At 29.2% G+C, this 22,125-nt stretch overlaps 4 protein-coding genes across 9 annotated transcripts; 2 read left to right on the forward strand and 2 right to left on the reverse strand.

Annotated features, from left to right (window-relative positions):
• Window positions 1–340: 340 nt before the first annotated feature.
• LOC118439703 (spondin-1) lies at window positions 341–13,324 on the forward strand. 6 transcript variants are annotated; one of them, XM_035861667.2, is made up of 17 exons: window positions 341–679; window positions 5,483–5,684; window positions 7,117–7,360; window positions 8,075–8,261; window positions 8,554–8,718; window positions 8,802–8,925; window positions 9,006–9,136; window positions 9,551–9,776; window positions 10,324–10,492; window positions 10,650–10,974; window positions 11,485–11,698; window positions 11,807–11,977; window positions 12,096–12,230; window positions 12,528–12,682; window positions 12,767–12,845; window positions 12,968–12,997; window positions 13,093–13,324. In XM_035861667.2, the coding sequence occupies exons 1-17, from the start codon at window positions 677–679 to the stop codon at window positions 13,266–13,268; spliced, it is 2,736 nt and encodes a 911-aa protein (XP_035717560.2). In that variant the 5' UTR covers window positions 341–676; the 3' UTR covers window positions 13,269–13,324. The 6 variants fall into 6 exon arrangements, with proteins under 6 accessions (XP_035717560.2, XP_035717562.2, XP_035717561.2 ...); XM_035861669.2 differs by having other exon boundaries at window positions 10,650–10,881; XM_035861668.2 differs by having other exon boundaries at window positions 9,551–9,740; window positions 10,650–10,995.
• Window positions 13,325–13,544: 220 nt separating this feature from the next.
• Window positions 13,545–14,463, reverse strand: LOC118439711 (uncharacterized). Its single transcript, XM_035861684.2, has 2 exons — window positions 13,888–14,463; window positions 13,545–13,815 (listed from the first exon to the last, which is right to left on the reverse strand). Exons 1-2 carry the CDS (start codon window positions 14,428–14,430, stop codon window positions 13,657–13,659), a joined length of 702 nt encoding a protein of 233 aa, XP_035717577.1. The 5' UTR covers window positions 14,431–14,463; the 3' UTR covers window positions 13,545–13,656.
• A 197-nt stretch (window positions 14,464–14,660) lies between these two features.
• On the forward strand, window positions 14,661–16,681 carry Rpt1 (26S proteasome regulatory subunit Rpt1). Its single transcript, XM_035861678.2, has 6 exons — window positions 14,661–14,865; window positions 14,947–14,984; window positions 15,170–15,652; window positions 15,729–15,893; window positions 15,977–16,143; window positions 16,224–16,681. The coding sequence occupies exons 1-6, from the start codon at window positions 14,793–14,795 to the stop codon at window positions 16,600–16,602; spliced, it is 1,305 nt and encodes a 434-aa protein (XP_035717571.1). The 5' UTR covers window positions 14,661–14,792; the 3' UTR covers window positions 16,603–16,681.
• A 32-nt stretch (window positions 16,682–16,713) lies between these two features.
• On the reverse strand, window positions 16,714–19,375 carry dib (Cytochrome P450 302a1, mitochondrial). Its single transcript, XM_085655178.1, has 10 exons — window positions 19,361–19,375; window positions 19,214–19,244; window positions 18,742–18,804; window positions 18,431–18,671; window positions 18,176–18,351; window positions 17,887–18,091; window positions 17,673–17,823; window positions 17,330–17,578; window positions 17,032–17,262; window positions 16,714–16,944 (listed from the first exon to the last, which is right to left on the reverse strand). The coding sequence occupies exons 1-10, from the start codon at window positions 19,373–19,375 to the stop codon at window positions 16,828–16,830; spliced, it is 1,479 nt and encodes a 492-aa protein (XP_085511304.1). The 3' UTR covers window positions 16,714–16,827.
• Window positions 19,376–22,125: the final 2,750 nt, after the last annotated feature.

Genomic DNA, 22,125 nt, shown 5'->3' on the forward strand with positions numbered 1-22,125 from the left:
ATATAATATATATATAACATAAATATATATAAGCATATATATATATATATATTCGAAACAAAATTAAATATATATATATAAATCATCTGCCCCCTTGTGATTATAACTTGGTGTAGAGTTGGCAAATGATCAGAGCCGATGATCGGCATATCTTCGGTTTAAAAATAAAATCCGTGGAGTCCTCTGGACAAAGGCATATATTACCGTCGACGGAGAAGCGTTTACGAATTGTAAAAAATGTTCTAGCACAGTCTGGTTAGGCTGACGCGGCTGGTTCATGTACCGTTCTGGGGGAGAAATTCCCTTCGGGACGTCGGTGCCGTCGAGTTTTCGTTGCCGTCAGTTGCGCACGCGTGCGTGTATCAGCGAGAACGTTTGTGAGTCGTGTTAGATTTAGTGCACTCGGTCAGAGTCAAAGAGATCGGAGCGTTTCGTGTTTTCGCTCGTGCTTTTGTTGTGTCTTTTCTCGTGTTTAAAAACAAAGAGATAAGAAGAGAGAGCGAGAGAGAAAGAAAGAGAGGACGATACTTGAATTTTGTAAAAAAGGAGAAACAAAGTTTTTGAAATTTAAAAAAAGAAAAATTAACGACTCATTGAAGATCGAATTTTGACGTTACGTGCTTACTAGCTTGATTGCCGGTGTTGCACGAGACATTATTTTTTCTTCTTTTCTATCATGGTGAGTAACATTTACATATATTACACTGTTTTCTGCCGGAGACCAGACGAGGACATGTCTTTGCTTTTGTTAATGTGATTCCGGTTATTATTAGGCAGGTATTCGAACTGTGCCCGGCATTTCTAGCCCCCGGAAATGTATTCGCTCCTTCGTGTCTTCTTCTTCTTCGTTATTTTCTTCTTCTTCTTCGTTATTATCTTCTTCTTCTTCTTCGTTATTTTCTTCTTCTTCTTCTTCGTTATTTTCTTCTTCTTCATTGTCGTCTTCGAGGAATGTGTATTTTATTCGCATAAAAATTGAATGTCAGTTGATATTAAAATTGATTAGTTTTCTCTTCGAGGAAATTAGATGAAATACTAATCTGTTTGTTTGTTTATACGTACATATTTACAATTCATTTATCTAATTTTATTTTAAATAAATTAAACAGAATTTTTTATTATGTAACTTTAGTATGTAATACTTTTTATATAATTTTTTTTTATCAATCCAAATCTAACTTTTTATTCGAATTTCTGGTTTTTATCTAAGTTAAATATTTATTTATTTATTTACGGGATTGTTTAAGAATTATAATTTCTAAAATATTTCCACTCAATTTCATTTTTATATTTAATAAGCATCTTTTATGAAGAAAAAAAATATATATGTAGTATTTTTTATGAAGAACAAATCTTTTAACGATATTCCGCTCATCACGATCGAAGTCCTTAAACTTCATGATTTCGCATATAATTCTAATAAGGTTTCGCTATCTAAGGTCATGATCACGACCGTCATCAGAAAAGCATATTGACAATGAACTTAGAAACAAGTGGCCGATCTAATAGTATTCTAATCTAATAGTATTCTTCATTTCTGATAGTAATTAATTAGACAAGAGTAATTATAAATTGTTATTAAACATACTCTTGGCTCGATTTATTCAAAATTAATATTTAATTTAAAAAACATTTATACAAGAGTTAAAGAGTTAAAAAAAAAGATATAGGATAAAATATCATATAATTTATCAGAATTCCTTGGATATTAAAAAATTCAGTTTTATTCGTTCATTTCTATTGTAGGACATTAAAATTTTATGGGGATATTTCCTTAGAAAAATATCGCAGAGAAGAATAATAATGGACGTTTATATCAAACATAAGAAAAAGTATATATATATATATATATATATATATATATATATATATATATGTATGTATGTATGTATATATGTCATATATATATATGTATATATGTCATACATATATTTATGTATATATATACATATACATACACATAAAATTTATGTATATATATACATATATATATATATATATATATATATATATAATATATCACATATGTACGTACTTATCACATTTATTACGTAGGAATCTTTCATGGCCTCTTTGGGAGGGACATAAAATTTGCATAGAGCTCAATCGGCAAATCTAGATATTCTTGAAAATATATATGAATCTGATGATTGTTGGTTAAAAGTTGCGAATTTTAGTCAAACGACGTTTGATGTAGTCAAGGTACTGCCCTCACTAAATGGATTTCCAAGCGTCGGGTTTGGAAACCGTAGAAAACTAATCGATTGCTTCGAGTCCCGTCTTTTAACTTGCTTGATATATGCACGTTTATTTCGTAAAGTCGATGAACGAGCACGATCAACCCTCTGACATGTCGCATGCAGATTTATCTCTTCTACAAATTGCTCCTGCTCGAGGATTTATTTTCGTTCGGGAAACGTTTTAACGAACGGTACTATACAAACTTTTCATTATGTAGGTATTATATCTATATACCTATATATATCTATATATATATCCCTATATATTTATATATCTATATATATACCTATATATATAGCTATTCATACATATGCGTATATATTTTACGTATTATGTACAGATGATATATTAAATCAGAAAGCTTTAACTAACAACAGATTTTTGAAACGTCCGATAAAGTAATTTAAAGTTTTTCAATTCTCACTTTCTTTACGAACGCAACTTTCAATGTCGGTAAATCTTTGCCTGACGAGTTTATCAGACTGACTAAATCGAAAACAAGATCAGCACGTTTGCGGCTTCGACACGCGCCATTTATATCGTTATTATAATATGTAAAAAAATATAACTCTCGGCGGTACAATTTGAGACGATAAAAAACTCTGTCGACGATAATTACTTAACGGATCTTTATCGAACCTAAATCTGCATATCTATTGCGATCATCTTTAATGAGTCTTGCAAAGAGGTTATCGATCCTTTTGGCTGGTAACAAGAAACGAAAAGGAACTTTGAGAAAAGAATATTGTTAACATGAATAACGTAACATACACACACGCGCGCGCGCGCGCGCACATACATACACACACATATGTTACGTTATTCATGTTAACATGGATGTAATTGAAAATATATTTTATATCGATCAATCTATCATGGGAATCAGCCGGTTAAACGATTCGTTGTATAGATACGATACGTATGTATATGCATACGTTTAGTTGCCGTTAGTTCGAGTGGAATATAATTCTATTTACTCTTGTTTACTCGTTGTTCCATCGACTGTTTGAATGAACGTTATACAAAGTGATGAGAAAAAAGAAAAAGCACAAAAGTGATTATATTTCCAACGATGAAGAACAAACGTTAATTAACCCAAATTCAGGAATAGGAAATGTTCGGACAATAAATTGTCATCGATTTACATATATGCATACATATAAATATATGTATGTATATGTGTATATATATATATTTCTCCCAGATTGCGATTACGCTTCTGTTGTAATTATTCTCTCGGGGATATGCTTTTAATCGAGTTGAATTCCCATGATGAGTCATTTTAATTTGATGAAAAATCGAATACAACGCTTGGATCGATAGTCAAAGAGCATATTCCAATAAATAAATTAACATATTATATCACTAGTAAGGTCGTGAAGATTAAATGATATTGAGATAATTAGAATGAAATCAATTTTGTTGGATAAAAGCAAGACGAAAATTTTCGAATGATCGATTTGAAAAGCACAATTAATATATTCAATTTAATATAAGTTATATATTTTGCGAACTGAAATAATTTAACATTTAGATTTGAATTATTTAAAAATTATTTTTCTATAACGAAAAGCAGAAAACAAGTAAATATACTTATTTTTTAGAAAAATAATTCTTTTATGTAATAATAAAATTTTTTAAATAATATACGAAGAGAAAAACATGTTTTTTAATATCTCAAATGATTTAGACTATATTAATAATTACCAGCTTGACAAACGTCTTCTTAATCACTGTTGAGCAAAATTTTTATTCATTAAAATAATTACGGATTATTTACTTATGAAATGACGTAACTATTTAAATTTTTTATTACAATTGAAACAGTAATTTAATTTGTAATAACAATACTGTGAATATTTTTTGAAAAATACATTTCTTATTTACTTTGATATGCGTCTGCACATAAGTAATAGTTGGCTTTTAATAATTATCTCCAACATTTTATCTAATAATTTATATGATTTCAGTGTGTTATATGAAATAAAAAGTTTTTTATCACTATGGGTATTGGTCGAGTATATTTAAATCTCGTTATTGTTGACAAATGAAATTTAATATTTCCATATTACATATATTAATCAATAATAATTTAAATTTTATTAAATCGCATAGCACTAACCAATTAATAAAGAAAGTAAAAAAAATATGAAGAAATTTATAAACATAAACGTAGGGCATATTGTTTAATTTTCAATGTATAAATTCACATTACTAATCGTAATAAAATATAAATTGATTATTGAATGATTTAGAAATGATCAATTTATTATTACAGATTACAAAAAAAATTATGATTACTGATTTATATAAACAATGATTAATTGATTAATGATTACAATTACTACAATAATATTTAATAATCGATTACAAAAATGATTGCAAAACAATTAATTACTGTCCAAATCTGTTCTTGATAAACGAAATAAATTCTTTTTCGATCGGTTCATCACCAAAATCGCATTTAATGTAGTTCATTTCTGTCGAATCCATTAAAATAAAATAATATAAAGAAAAAAAAAATAGAGAAATAAAAAATCTCTTTAAAATCTTTCGTTCTCAGGCCATCGATATCTACGCAATAACTTCTATCCATTTTCTATATTATTTTTCATCCGCTTATCCATTTATATCTTTCATATTCTATATATTTCCTCTATTTTGTCATTTTTAATCCTTCGCTTTTGTAATACATGCGAATTCACATCGAACGTAGCAGCAACCAATGTCATTATCGCAAATTTAAATTCGTTCGCTCGGCTTTTATTTTTTCCTTTCTTTCTTTTTCCTTCTTTTTCTTCTTCATCCTTCGAAATACGTTTCCTTCTTCGATAATCGATATCGTACCGATCTGTTATCCACGGATTTTTCTTTTACAAATTATACTAAAACTTTTATCGGAACCGTTATCGTTCAACGTTCGATTGGAAGTTTAAACAAAATCGTCATCTCTCTATGAGATTTTTTTCGGGTCTCAATTTTAACGAATGTGAGATTTATATATGTATATATAAGATTTGTATTCAAAACTATTCAGTGTTGATGAGAATTTTTAGTTAATCGTATTTTATTTCGTCTCTCTCTCTCTCTCTTTCTCTTTTTTTCTCTTTCTCTCTCTCTCTCTCTCTCTCTCTTTCTCTTTTTTTCTCTCTCTCTCTTTCTCTTTCTCTCTCTCTCTCTCTCTCTCTCTCTCTCTCTCTCTCTCTCTCTCTCATCGATATCACATCGTTATCATTTGCAGGAAATATTACCAGGACGAATTCTTTACTACATTTTACTGCTTTTCGCTATAACGCATAGCAGTTATTCAGTGAGATGTAACAGGGTAATAGATGGTACCACGAGGCCACGTTCCGAAGCCAAGGAAAAATATTCCTTCTTCATGACGCTTTACAATCGATCCGATACCGTTTATGCATATATGCCGGATACCAAATACACAGGTAAAATTTGACATCGATACATCGATTCATTCTTTTTTCTTTTTCTTTCTTTTTTCTCTGTCCGACCTTTGTTCGAATATTCTTGAGCGAAATACCGGAAATTAATATCGATTCGATTTTATTTTACAAACGCCCTTCTTTATGTTACCTCATGAAATATCAAATTCTTGTTACTATAAATATGGATATAATGTCGTATAAAGTTGAACCCTTCATAATTCAATTTCATTTTTATCTTTAAAAACATATTACATAGTTAACAAACGTGAAACTTATAATATTGCACTAAATATGATTTATACTCTTCGAATATAAATAAACAATTATTTTTGTATCGACAAAATCAAATAAATAAGTACATAACTTCTAAATTATATGACATTATGTAGAAAAAAAGGTTAAAGAAATTTAAAAGTAACGTCTGATTAATTAATAATTAAATATAAAATCAGATAATTTAATAGAAAAAGAAAAAAGTAAATGTTAAATCATTCTAAAAATTTAAATTGTATTTATTTTAATATCTAAAATATTGAACTAATTTTAATTTATATTGAATAATTCATTTTTAAATTTAAAATATTAAACCATTTTAATTTAAATTGTGTATTCATTTGAAATTTTAAAATTTCAAATAAATTTTAAAGAATAATGTCTCACAAAGATTTACAAAAAAGACATTATGAATCCGTAATGTATTAATGCAAAATTGTAAGAAGAGTGAATTGTAATATATCAAATCATTATTCGGATCTTAAAGATCTTTCATATCGCAATAAGAGAAGCTAGGAGCTTTATAGAGGCGACTGGCTTTTCGACTGCTTAAATCAACCGTCTACTTTCATCCCCTTCTTCATAGATGCAAGAAGATAATATTCATTAAAATATCTCATGATCGATGAGAGCAATACTTGCTACTACGTAAAAGTCCTTTTTCATTCTAAACGGATGTTTAGAGAGAAATAAAATCTCTTTTTATCTCTTTCTCTCTAGGATCATTCAAAAAGCTTGCCAGTCAATTTAAGATAAGTTAAAATTAACATCTACTTACAGATTAATTAAAATACGCTTCTGACGTTTTATGTTAATTAAACTAAAGAAAAAAAAGGAAGAAAAAAGAAAAATAGCATCGCAACGCGTGAGAAACTCGACGCGCCGACGAAGGTTTCATTTAACTGCGTTTTTACGATTAATTCCTATAATTCAAGGTTATGGGAATGATCGTGAGGGAACGTGGTCAAGGGTCATGAGTCATTGTTGCTTTCTGATGCAATGCGTTGTTGTTTCACTCGATTTTGTTAAAAAAAGAAAAAAAAAAGCAAAATAAATAAATAAAAGAAAGAAAAATAAAAATAAAAGAAAGCAAAATAAAATGATCTTTTGTACGTTATAATTGTCATTAAAAAATAATAAATATAATATTTCAATTTAGTTACGATAAAGTCCGAGAGTCCAGGACCGACACCTCGAAAATTCACGAGATTTTTAATATCCGCCGATATGAAAAACGATAGTGAGATTATGAATATCGGTGTTTTCGATATCATGGACGAATCAATCAGCAAATTTGCCGATCAATGTGCCAATGCTGTCGTCGAAATATCAGAAGTTCCAAAGGAGCAAGTTTCCGTCGCGTGGACCAGCCCTTCCGAAGGTAGCGGTTGCATACTTATCAGGTGAAGGGACACTAAGTTAACAATTTGTGAGAAAAAGAGATGATCTAGAAATGAAATACAAGCGTTTTCGTGAATAATTATTCAAATGAAAATTCGAATGGAAAAAAGTAACAAATTAATTGAAATTAATTAGAATAATTATTCGCTCAAAGTTTTATGCTATGCTGCTTCATTAAATTAATATATAATCATGAATTTATATTTCTTGGTATTATTTGATTGAATATATTCATTGCATGAATATTTTTGTTTTCCCTACTTTTGTACTTTTTTTCTTTTATTAAAATAGTACGTTTATCATTTTATCCTACAATATTATCCTAATGTAAATAATATAACTATACTTATAATACGTATGTAAGTACTTATTGTCATTTTATAATATTTATTATATGTATTTTATATATGTACAGTTATATAATAGCTATTATAAGTATATAATCCTACTGTATATACATATGTACTTATTATAATTATATATTACTTATTATATGTGTGTATTATATATATACTTATATATATAATATATATGTATATATACTTATAGTACGTATTACATGCATATGTATACTTATAGTACTTAAATTAATAAACATGTATATACAATATCATAAAAAAGTAGCTAAAAAAGTAAAATAAATATCTTCCTAAATCGTAACATAATACTAACACAATAACACAGACTTTTCTTCTTTTACTTTTCTTCGAGCACAGAGCAACTATTCTGGAAACACCGGACACATGGTACATGGACGATTCGAATTTGGTTTTGAACATATGTCAAGATATAAAGGCAGAAGCTGACAATGAGGGTCTAGTACTGGACAAATGTTGTGCTTGTAATGAGGCCAAGTACGAAGTTACTTTCGAAGGGCTCTGGTCTAGAAATACACATCCAAAGGCATGTAGATCGAACATTAAGAAAGAAATCTATATCTGACTAGCGAGTATGTTTAATCAAAACAAATTTCCCATCTGGCATCTGCCTCGTTTTTTTTATATCTTTATTTTTTATAATTTCCTACTCACAAACTTCTTTTTCTCTTTATCTTACTTGCAAAATACAAGCCATGTTATTATATTCTTCTGGTTTTCGTAAAACTCTCGAAACGATCATCGGATGATCTAAGAAAAGAGACTTCGCTTATTCGAATTTACGAGTAAAAGATAAGATATCTATTCGTTCTCTTTAGGATTTTCCAAGCAAAGGCTGGCTCATCCGATTTTCCGACGTAATCGGTGCATCACACACGGTCGACTATCGATTCTGGGTATACGACGGAATAGCCAGTATCGGTTTAAAACAAGTAGCTGAGCTTGGATCAACGAGAAGATTGGAATCCGAATTAAAGAATCAAGTACGATGAGTTAATGTAAATTTTTATTTAATTTGTCTATTTCATTTTTGTTATTTTATTTTCTTTTTTTTTTTTTTTTATAGAGTGAACATATCAGGACTATAATAAAAGCTCGAGGTATCAGTTATCCTAATGTGACGGGTCGAACTTTTGCGGTATTTCGTGTAGATCGCAAACATCATTTGATGTCTCTGGTGTCCATGATTGGTACAATCAACTTTCAAACGAAAATTGTCTCTTTATTTATTAGATACCATCGTAATACTCTTGTTTAAACGTTTCTATAGATCCTTCTCCCGATTGGATAGTTGGTGTATCTGGATTGGAATTGTGTTTGGAAAATTGTTCTTGGATCGAGTATAAGGAATTGAATTTGTATCCGTACGACGCAGGCACCGATGATGGGATAACATATCTGGTGAGAAAAAGAGAGAGAGAGAGAGAGAGAGAGAGAGAGAGAGAGAGAGAGAGAAAGAAAGAAACTTACATGTTATGATCAGAATAAAAATAATCATTATAGGAAAGAAAACACGAAGGACATAATTTTTATTAAAAGATAGACTATTTAATTTTGAACTTTCATGAAATGTGAAATTCTAATATAAGATCAACGATATAAGTTTAATGATACAACTGAGATTCAAAGTTATAAATTTTGAAATTGATTTAGTAGAAAGATAAACAATTTTAAAAATAGCCTATTTAAATTAAAACTGAACTGATAAGAAATCAGAGTAGAGAATTACTATATATAAATGCACATACATACATACATACATACATACATACATGCATCTGCTACTGCACGATCGATGAGATGGTTGCTTCACAGTCTCCAAACTCACCGACGGAGCCGCAGGAACGGATTCGACGTATTACATCGAACTATCCAAATGATTCGAGGTCTCCGTTTTACGATCCATCTGGTCTAGACATGAAACCACTCGCTAAGCTTTACCTGAATCGCCAGAGACTGTACGAGAAAACTTGCAATAATCTTTCGACAAAGTTCATCGACTCAGGTGTAATGAACAAACCTCCAAAAAGTCATGACTATAGCAAGTATTGCTTTTTTTCTTTAGTAGATTTTATGTTCTTTTCTGAGCATCAGGAGCACCTTATTTTCATTGATATGTATGAACTGAATAAACTTGATAAATGAACTTAATAAAATAATTCACATCTTTGAGATAAAAGTTAAATAAGGGAAAATACTGTGCTCTATGTAGCTCGTTTAATAGTTTTGGAAAATCCTTAAGCATTCAAAATAATAATGGATTTTAATTAAACAAGGTAAACTATAAGCTTTAATCTGATAATCCTCATCGAATCTTTTTATCCTATAGAAAAACCTTTAAAATCCTCTTCTTCTTCTTTTTTTTTTTTTGTTTAAAATCATACAGATACTTAATGGATAAAATGTTATTTTATCCATTTTTATAAAATATTATTTTATAAAATATTATTTTATTCATTTGTCCTCCAAATTCATTTGTCTGTAGTGACTATATGCTTTTTACGGCTTTAAAATAGAGAATTGAATGTTCGTGTAAATCGTACTAATAGCGTAAACTAATTAGTTACGAAAATCTCATTAATTCGCAGAGTCCTGCAGGGTAACTTCTTGGAGTGATTGGAGTGAATGTGGAGTGACATGTGGGAAGGGTAATAAACTGAGACAACGACGTTATCACAATGAGACTGCTGCTATCATTAATAAATGTAACATATCGCTAACGGATAGGACAACCTGTTATGGTGAACATTTACAATGGTAAAAGAACATTAAAATTGATTTTCTACGAAAAGAAATAATAATAATAATAAAATAAAGAAAATAACAAAAAAAATAAAAAATAAAGAAAAACCAACATTTTTTTTAAGAATATGTCAAAGAAAAATTGTTATGAAATTTCTGAAATTGTTCATAGCGGAAATTCCGGACAGAATTCTGGCATCTTAGATACCGAAATGTGTGTCCTAACGAACTGGAGCAAATGGAGTTCTTGTTCAGCGACTTGTGGCCAAGCAGTAAAGTCACGTTCACGTAATTTCAAACACAAACAATATCGAAAGCAATGCAGAAATATATCAAATGGTCCGGAATTGGAACAGACCACCGAATGTGATACCGAACCTTGTTCAGGTGAAGATGGAGATGAGGTAAGAAATCGATTGATTGAAGAAAACGACGAGAACACGAAGAAGGACGAGGAAATCAATTTGTCTTATGAGGGTGATGACTCGGAAGTAGAGGTAATCGAGAAATGGTCGCAGGTACGAAAGTTTCAAGTTTCGATCATTGAAAAGAAACCATAGAAAGAAAATAAAAAATATTTTTAGAGTATCATGACGTTCAATAACGTTACGATCATTTACTACGCATCTTCCTTTTACTAACAAGATATCATTAATAATAATTCTTCATATAATTATCTGATTATACCTGCACCATTTGTCGCAAATCCTTGCATTTGCATTATTTTGTATGTTATTTCTTTATCTGTCAACTAATTATAATCAATTCTTATCATATTTTCATCATAATTATGCTCTTCGTATTACACCAATTTGTCCTTCGAGGAATCTTTTCTTATGGCATGTCCAGAAACGGATAAAAAAATCATTGATTAGTTAAAATAAATGATCTCCTTTGTGAAAATATATTATAAGACGTGCTTTCATGTTTTAAGGATTGATTTCAGGATTTAAATCTTTATAAAAATATTAATAAAATGTTCGTGGATTAAAAAATTCCATTTGCAGAAGTGTCCATCTGATCGTTATACGGAATGGTCCATGTGGTCTCCCTGCAGTTCCAGTTGTGGACCAGGTGTAAAGCTAAGATCAAGACTCGACAAAAAACGTTGGAGTCACGCGGAAGAACAAGATGATCTAAGCATGGGAGAATGTAGACAAGAAGAAATTTCCTGTGTAGCTGAGATAGAATCTTGTGATTTTTCTAATGAAGAAGCAGCGAGTAAATATATGCTTGTCGATTTAAAGTAACTCTGAATGTATTAATTTAACTCATTTTGTGTAAAAAAAAGAAAAAATATTACATATTTCTTTTCATATTTATTATTAGAAATATGTAGCGAACCAAAAATGGAAGGAAAATGTCGTGGAAATGTTTTACGAGTTTACTTTAATAAACACGATCGCCAATGTCATCATTTTAAATACACGGGATGTGAAGGAAATCGAAATAACTTTCCAACTAAAGAAGATTGCTATACTGTTTGTGGAAATTATCAAAGTAAGTGATCTCATGTGGCCTGTTAAAATATAAAAAGAATGATATCAATACTTTTCTTATATTCTAACGTGAGAAAAAAATATCTTTTCTTCTGTGCACGCTAATCGAACGAAACAAGGAGAATTAAAGGCTAATTTGTCGGCTCTTATGAAAAATTTTAAAGTATCCCTCAGCAGTGTGCTCAGTTATCATATACCTATTCAAGAACAACACAGGAGAAAGACAAAACGAGCACAATTTGGTGACACGTCGGGTATATTTAAAAATATATCCAGTCACTTTTGAACATTGCTTTTTGTAATAATTTTATTCTGTCAAAAAATTACATTGTTTATACTCTTATATTCCTATAGATTCCTCCTTCTTTTTTTTTTTTTAATTACACACCCAATACTTAATATATAATTTTATTATTTCTTGCAATTTTTGGATTTCTTTACTTTAAATTATCAAGTTTAATCTTAATATAGATCAAGAATGAAAAATTTGTTATAAGGAAAGTTATTTTTTTATAAATATAGTTTATTAGAATCTTTTAATTGATTTACAGAATTGTTGCAGTTCAAAGGTCTTCAGGCTGGAAGTCAAGTGACAGAATTGTCAGAAGTGATCAAACAGCAAATAGATTGCAATGTATCAGAATGGGGCACATGGTCCCCTTGCGTGGGTTGTCGTGGTTTAACCATTAGTACGCGAACGATTATTGTAATTATTTATCATTATAAAATAATCTTATAAAATGGAACATGTGTATAATTAATTATACAATTTTCGAAATTATCTTTACAGACGCCAGCTAAATATGGGGGTAAAAGTTGTCCTCGAAAATTGCTTCGGAAAAGAAAATGCCGTAAAATACCTCCGTGTTGTAAGTTTTTTTTTTTCATTTCAAAATGTTCATCTATTTAATGGATATTCAAAATTATTACAACATTTACGAATATAATTTAGAATTTACAATTAATTTAAATATTAATTTATTATTCACAGCAAAACAAGATAACAGAACAGGAACCGAAAGTAAGTACAATGTAAGTGTAATATTAAATAAATTAGTTGATAGCAAATAATATTTCCAATAATCTATTTTTTTCTTTTAACTTTTATTTTTCTAGTTTCAGTAGACTGTAAAATGACACCTTGGTCAGCATGGACACGTTGCAGAGGAACTTGTAGAAATGCATCGCAACAAAGAATAAGGAGTGTTAAAGTTCAACCTCGTGGTCCAAATGGTAGACATTGTTCTACACTTGTAGAATTTAGAAACTGTACTACATTAGAATGTCCGTAATAAATATTTTCACTCAGTTATTTGTGGAACTATCAAAAAAGTTGATTTTTAGCTGATATCTATTGCATCTTATTTAATTTAAACCGTGGCATTATTATATAGTTAAAGATATTGAATGAACAAGTCCTTAAAAACAAAAACTATAACAAATATACAGTACCAGGAAATACTTTATAGCACAACAATATAATATATTTACCATAAACAAATCATTTTGTAAATTTGAATATAATATTTTTATTTAAAGTATGTTATAATATCTTTTTATATTATCACTTTATTTACATACTTTATTCTTGTACTATAAATAGATTCATACTTATATTATATTTACAATTACTATATCGATAAATAATTCTATTTATTATATAAATTTAAAGTTCATTAATCATTTTTTTTCTATATTTACATTTACATCATTTGGATTCTCATTGCTATCCTCATTTAAAATAGGTATAATTGTAAGTGTTGTACACAATGATTTTACAGTTTTTTGTATTGTTCCATACTGTTTTATATTAAGTTCTGCATATTTCAATACTTTATCCTATAAATTAAAATAAAATAAGTTCATAAACTGACAAACATATCGATCTATATGAAATAAGCTGTAACATACATGTGTCTCTGAATTATGGTTAACGATAAGTTTGATCTTATAATTTTTACTTAACAATTTATTGATGTTCTTTAATTTTATATTCAGATCATGTACAGTAATTCTACTAGATATCTGTATTTGCTTCATTGTTTTAATTTTATCATTTTCTTTATCATTATTTTTTGTTTTTAAGTATCTTTCACCTGGTTGTATGAGTTTGTATGTATCTCTAGATGAATTTTTTTGTTCATCTTCTACTTTTGTCAATTCTAAATTTTTATCCTTCGCAAGTTTTTTGGCATCCTTTAAATATGTAACCGTCATAGAATTGTTTGGTAATAAAAGTGTTATTTTAGATTCACTAACTGTATTCACTTGTTCTTTTGATACATTGTCTTTCTTTTCTTTTTCGTTAGAAACGTGAACACTATAACATAAAATATTTTGGTTTCTTTTTAACTTTTGCTGCTTATAAGTATTATTTAATAAATTTGATAAATGACAATCGAATTGTAGCAAAGATTTCACTTTTAATACTTTTAACCAGGATATTAAAGCCATTTAGATTTTATTAATTGTTATTATCACTTATATATTAACCTAAAAAAGTAAAAAATAAATAATTTGTGATTTCTACAATTTGACGATAAACACATCAAAATTTCACCAGAATATATTAAAAAAATTTTTCATTTATTCCTCAAATCGAATTGGCTTATATTTGACCAATCACTTATCAGATATTACTAGGAACATTTATCTATTGGTAAACGTTATGTTCGAATAACGACTACCAATTTTTGCTTGTAATCTGTCGGAGCTATAACCTAAAACGTGATTAGCGTCAACTAATTATTGCATTATTATTGTATGTTAAAGTTTTTATATAATCAAAATAAGTTATTTCAATAAATATATAAAAAATGCCGGACCATTTAGGAGAAGATATGCGTAAAGTAAAAACGGAGGATGAAAAAGAAGAGAAGGAAATTAAGTGTAAGTTGAAGTGAAATTGTTTCTTTTTTGAAGTTGTTATTTTTCTTCTGTATTTTTATATGTTCTATTCTTTGATTTCAGCTCTTGATGAAGCTGATATCGCGTTACTAAAAACATATGTAAGTTATAATATAGAGAAAATAACCTGTTTTATTATATTGTTTGTCACTACAGAAACAATGATCCTTAGATTTTTTCTTCCTTAGCTCTTCGTTATTTTATTTATGATATTCATTTATCAAAACTTCTTTGTGTTTAATACTTCTGTAATAGAATCGATATAACAATTATGTGTTTTATATAGGGTCAAGGTCAATATACAAAGAGTATAAAGGCAGTTGAAGAAGATATACAAACTATAATTAAGCGTGTAAATGAATTAACAGGAATTAAAGAATCAGACACAGGTTTAGCACCTCCAGCTCTTTGGGATTTAGCAGCAGACAAACAGACTCTTCAAAATGAGCAACCTTTACAAGTTGCTCGTTGTACCAAAATTATTAATGCTGACTCTGATGATCCAAAGTATATTATAAATGTGAAGCAATTTGCTAAGTTTGTAGTCGACTTGGCAGATACAGTAGCACCAACGGATATAGAAGAAGGCATGAGAGTTGGAGTAGATCGTAATAAGTATCAAATTCATATCCCATTACCACCTAAGATAGATCCAACTGTTACCATGATGCAAGTAGAGGAAAAACCAGATGTAACATATAGCGATGTAGGTGGTTGTAAAGAACAAATAGAGAAGTTGAGAGAAGTGGTAGAAACACCCTTACTTCATGTTAGTATATAAATTTAATTAACAGTATATACTTTGCTAAAGTATTGTCACATTTACATTGTTCATTTATTTACAGCCAGAAAAATTTGTCAACTTAGGTATTGAACCTCCTAAAGGTGTATTACTGTTTGGACCACCTGGAACTGGTAAAACATTATGTGCAAGAGCAGTGGCCAATAGAACAGATGCCTGTTTTATACGTGTTATTGGTTCAGAATTAGTTCAAAAATATGTTGGAGAAGTATGTAATTATTTAGAAGATATAGTACAATAGAATGTAATTAATTATGTTAGTAATATGATTATTTATACTCTGGAATTCAGGGTGCAAGAATGGTAAGAGAATTGTTTGAAATGGCACGTAGTAAAAAAGCTTGTTTAATATTTTTTGATGAAATTGATGCCATTGGTGGTGCTCGTTTTGATGATGGAGCGGGTGGTGATAATGAAGTACAAAGAACGATGTTAGAATTGATTAATCAGTTAGATGGGTAAGATTTTATCTTAACTATATCGTATAGGAAAGTAACGATTTTCATAATATATAATTACGATAATATATTCATTTTAGCTTTGATCCTCGAGGTAATATCAAAGTTTTAATGGCAACTAATCGACCAGATACGTTAGATCCAGCATTAATGCGGCCAGGACGTTTGGATAGGAAAGTTGAGTTTGGTTTACCGGACCTTGAGGGTCGAACTCATATTTTTAAAATTCATGCGCGTTCAATGAGCGTTGAAAGGGATATTAGATTTGAGTTACTTGCTCGTTTATGTCCTAATAGCACAGGAGCTGAAATACGGTCAGTATGTACGGAAGCTGGAATGTTTGCAATTCGTGCACGTCGCAAAGTAGCAACAGAAAAAGATTTTCTCGAAGCTGTGAACAAAGTTATTAAGTCCTATGCTAAATTCTCTGCTACTCCTAAATATATGACTTATAATTAACTACATTTATTATAATGAAATACATAGGAATTTCTTGATAAAAGTACTGGATAATAAAATAATATAATATTGAAAAAGATATGATTAATAATCTTGAATGATACAATAATCTTGAAAAATAACAATAAATGCTGTAAAAACTCAATCTTTCTATAAAAATAAAAATATTATAAAATAGGTTTTTTACAATCTTAATTAATATTCTCAAAACTGAGTACATAGAATTCATTGCTGTTTGTACTTTGTAAAATTGAGCTTAATAGGACCATCCGGTTTATTAATTAACAAAGACTTACAACCAAGATTATCACCACACCAAGTAAATTCCAACTCTCGACACATCTGAATAAAAAAATATGTTTTCTTAATTGAGTATAAAATATAAAATAAAAATTTTAAATTTAATTTAATAAATCGTTGATAACATACTCGTATTAATATGATTAGCATGCTTTGTTCGGCAAAACGTCGTGCAATGCAAGATCGTGGTCCATGACCAAAGGGTAATACTAAATATGGATTAACAGATTTTACAATATTAAAATCTTTACTTTCGGCGTCTATATTTTTCCGTAACCATCTTTCTGGTATGAATGAATGTGGGTCATTGAAATACTCAGGGCGTCGGCACGTGACTTGATTCTGCGTTACAACTACAGTCTAAACATACAAACATTATGAACATAATTATAAATAATACATAGAAATTTGATAATTAAATACTTACACCTTTAGGGACATGGTAACCACTAAGAACAATATCAGTTTGCAAAATACGTCCTATTCCAATTGATACTGGATTCAATCTAAATGTTTCTTTTAGTACAGCCTTCGCATAATAAGCTTTGTGCAAAATATTTGTTTCTATGGGTTTATTACTATCGGGTAATAACTTTAAACATTCTGATCTTAATTTTTCTTGGCACTTAGGATTCTTTCCAAGGTGATACAAAACAAAAGCCATAGTATAAGTCGTCTAAATAAATGGTAGAAATGTTTTCGTAATTAAAAATTATTATTTTATGATAACGTAATTTTTCATTTGTTAGTATTTATATAAAGATACATACAGTATCGACACCCGCGAGCAACATATCGCAAGCCATACCAATTATATCTTTTTTATCTAAAGCAGGATTACTTAAGTATGCATCAAGAAAGGAGTTTTTCTGAGAAATTTTTTTGTTTTGTATTTTCTGAGTTACCATTTCTATTGCAATTCTATAAAAAAAAAAAAGGAATAAAATAGCATTTTAAAAAATGTTAAGAAGTTATATAACATACTTTTCCATATAGTTTTGTGCTTTGCACATTTTTTTATAGAGAAACGTATCAAAAAATCGCCACAGCCTAAGCCCATTGTCTAGTTTTAAAATAGCACTATTAGTTGTAAATGCTGCATCAATGAGTCTCGAACTTTTGGAATCTTTCTGTCTTTCTTCCTTCGAGAAACTATTCATCCTTACATCAAAGGCCGTGAAACATGTTACTAGAATTATTTTTCATATTACAGAAAATACAAAAATGTTCAAAGATAGATATTATAAAAATAAAAAGTGTATAGAATAGTTACATTCAAGAAAGAGACGCGAAAGTAGTAATATGAAATCATCAAATTTTTCTTCAGTACAAACAAGGACAAATTCTCTAACAACATGATCTGTGTCTTGTAGATAACTAATAACATGATTCATTTTGTTAAGAACCTTTTGAAACTCCTTACGTAATCTCCACCATTCAAGTCCATTTCTAAAATATACATTTGATATTAAATATATTTTTGTAAATATTAATTGCCAATATTTATCTAAGAAACTTCATTTATTACGTTGGTAAAAGACCTCCTGTATTATATATATCACTTCTATCCTTTCTATATTTAAAAAGAGCTAAATGACTTCTGCGTTCAGGATATAGGCCTGTTTCTGCTTTAAAAATTTTTGCAATATCTTCAGGACGAAAAACTAATACAATTTGTACTCCTGGCACTATTTCTTCTCGTACCAATGGTCCATAATGTTTCAACTTTTTAACTCCACTCTCATAGAGACTTGCAAATGAATATTCTCCTAACAAGTAGATATAATATAGCATAATATTATTGGTTTTATCAGCTATAATATAATTCATTAAATTTACCAATTAAAGGAGTATATTTATATAATGTTCCAATTAAAGGTAAAGATGTTGGTCCTGGAATATCTTGAAAAGAGTGTAAGACTGTTTCATTCATTGTAGAAAAATTTACTGTGTAATTATTCGTAAATATATGCAGACATGATCTTTCTGAGAGCAATGAGATAGCTTGAAATTTTCTTATTCGTGAAAACATATTTGCAAATATTTTGTACCAAGAAATAACAAGTTCCAGGTTATATTATACAAAAAATACTATCCTACAGAATTCAATTTTTTGTAAACATCAAACGTATAACAAGTAATGCTAACGAATTCTCAATAACTATTGCAATCTAAAAATATTACATATGATTATTAAGATATTAGATCATATTATTATATACTTGCGAACAAAGCACATTAATAACGAACGTTTTTTCGCGCCACTGCAAGTTTTAATTTTAAACACGCACGCATAGGTTAACCGGCTTACATGTCACTTTGAAAATCTTTGTCGATCGACTCTTTCGGTTGACTGATGTTTTTCAATGTGATTTATTCTTAATGTTAGCTACCTTGTAAATTTTAATGTGTTTACCAGTCTGTCGTATAAATTGATATTACAGAAAGATAAAGTTACTTTATTCTTTGACATGGTTACATATAAATATTGTAAAAGCGAGCATACGTGTTCTACCAAAGTTATATATTTGCATAACGTTTTACTTTTAAAAAAATATTTGATAAAATCTTTCAGAGAAAAGATTATCTTTAATCGAATTATAATAGTTTATAAAGGATAAACAAAAATGAAATGTAAAATCGAACGGAAATAATACAAAAAAGAAAAAGAATAAAAAAACAGAGAAAGAATATACACAAAAAGAAAGGAAATTATTATTTTGATGTTTCGTACGTAGAAAATAATATATTCGACATTGTAAAGTTCGAAATGTATCTTCGCTCGTGAAAGGCAATGGGAAGAAAGTCAAGGGAAATAATCTACTTGGCTTGAATGTTATAATCGCCTTTTTCTCTTTCGCCATGGTAAAGTGAACATAACACTCGGAGAAAATAACGGATAGAGAATATCGATACGAATAGTAAACATGATCATTCGAATAAAGTTAGACGATCAATTCAATTCACCTATTCGATTTACAAAGTGGTCCCTACCTATTTTAAATTGACGATCATCCATTGTTGTTTATACGACAATTCCAATAAAGGAATATCCGAAGGTGTAAGTTACGCCTATTTTATCGTATTTAACGAAACAAACCGTGGTAGGTTTTTAGTGTGTTTTTTCTTTTACCATCGATATTCCATCAACATCGTAGAGTTTTATGTGCAAGAGTTTATCGTCGTAATAATTTTATTTTTTAATAAGATTTTGGCGCGAAAATTGAAACCATCGCTCATCCTTTCGGTATGCGGAAGAAATCGAAGAAATCGCTGACGTTATTCCTGGTAAGTTTAACGATTCTCGCTAAGTCTATTGAAAGCTATGAAAAGAATCGTGAAAAGAAAAAAATAATAATTACAAAAAAAAAAAACTTCGTGGGATTGGATGATCGATGTAAAGAATCGAATAATAAGGAGACGCGCGAGTCTGCATGTGAATAAAAGGTTATTAAAAATGTGACACGTGATCATCTGTGGATCTCGAGGATGCTTGCGAGATAATATAAAAAAAAAAAACATTAGAAAGTAACGGATTTATTATGTTGTTAATAATATAAAAGAGATAGCCTTAGCTCGTATTTATTGGTTCCTTTTTATTTATGAAAAGCTTCAAATCAAATCGAATTTGTCGGTTCTGCCGAAAAAAGATATCGATCCAAATTTCTCTCATAGTTATATAGCTTGTAAAAGTGAAAGCGTTCTGTTGTGAACGCTTCTAACGAAAGAGAAAATACAGGTTGCTATTGTTGTTGTATCTGCGTGTCTTTATACGCATATGCACATATAAATGTGTCTATATATTGGTACATCAAATATGTTCAACGAGTCGGAAGAAGCCGCCTTGCGCTACTTTATTGTTTTTGTCCTGCGGCTGATCTAAGAACCATCTCTGCTACTTCCGGTGACACAGCTAGTCGACCTTTCTTCGAGGAGCTTAGAGATTGGGCGTTCTTAAGAATCGGGCACATTCCCACGCACCTTACGTTTCTTTTTCTCTCTTTTTCTCTTTCTTTTCATATTAAAGTTACATTCACACAAAATTTACCTATGAAACGTCCGCCATGTTTGACCCATCATTCTCAATTTTGAAGTTAATGTCATAAACAAATTGTATGTATGTGTGTGTGTGTGTGTGTGTGTGTGTGTGTGTGTGTGTGTGTGTGTGTGTGTGTGTGTGTGTGTGTGAGGGAGAGAGAGGGAGAGAGAAAGAAAGAGGTCTAATAAACATTTTTAATATGTTGTATCATAAAAATTATGACAACTTTTTCATAAGATATCAGTCTCTCACAATTGGCTCATTTTCTATATTCTGTCGCAGGTCATTAATGTCGGATATTTATACAATACATGGTTTTATGAAAATTATGACAAATTTTTTTTTTAAATATCTGTCATTTGAAATTTTTCTTATGATTAATCCATTTTCGACACTTCATCGTAACTCAGAGAGAACTCAACAATGTTTCTGATAATTCTTCTTATGTATATTTATATTAATATGTATGTATGTATTATTATATTAATATTATATACCTATTATTTTTATATGTATAATAAACATTATATATATATATATATTATAATTTATATATAATAATATATATAAATTATAATATAAAGTATATTATTGTACATATTATATTATATTGTAATTTATATTTATTTTTTATAATTTATATTTTGTAATGTTTTCTCCAGAAAATACCATTGATTAAACGTCATTGTTATGAATAGATCCTTAAATTGTATTCATAACACGAAAGGAAAAGATTTCACGGCTGACATGAGTGTGTACTTTGTTACGGTAGATACACGATATTTCGTAGATTATACGAATCAACGTAACGCCATCACACTCTTTTCTTTTGCAATGATCCGGGAAAGAGGCAAACGAGAATCTCGTTAAAACGAAGGATCATTGAAATAAAACACTTATATAAATATTATTATAATATATGTGAGATAATATGATATAAGAGAAATTCAAAACAACGCATGTATGCTTTCCAAACGATTTCGAACTTCGTGGGCGATTTCCTTCTTTTAATGCAAATTAGTGAAGGGGGAAGTCTTTAAAAATCTTTTATGTAGAGCAAGAGAATAGGATCTAGCAAGTAACTGTAAATAAAGATATTTACGTATTTACATCTACGCAAGAAGTATAAAAATGTATAAAAAAAAAAAGGAAGAAGAGAAAAAATATTCCGTTTTATAAGCAGC

Source organism: Vespa mandarinia, chromosome 2 (genome assembly GCF_050613455.1).
Source record: "Vespa mandarinia isolate Hongniang chromosome 2, ASM5061345v1, whole genome shotgun sequence".
Lineage (NCBI taxonomy): Eukaryota > Metazoa > Arthropoda > Insecta > Hymenoptera > Vespidae > Vespa > Vespa mandarinia.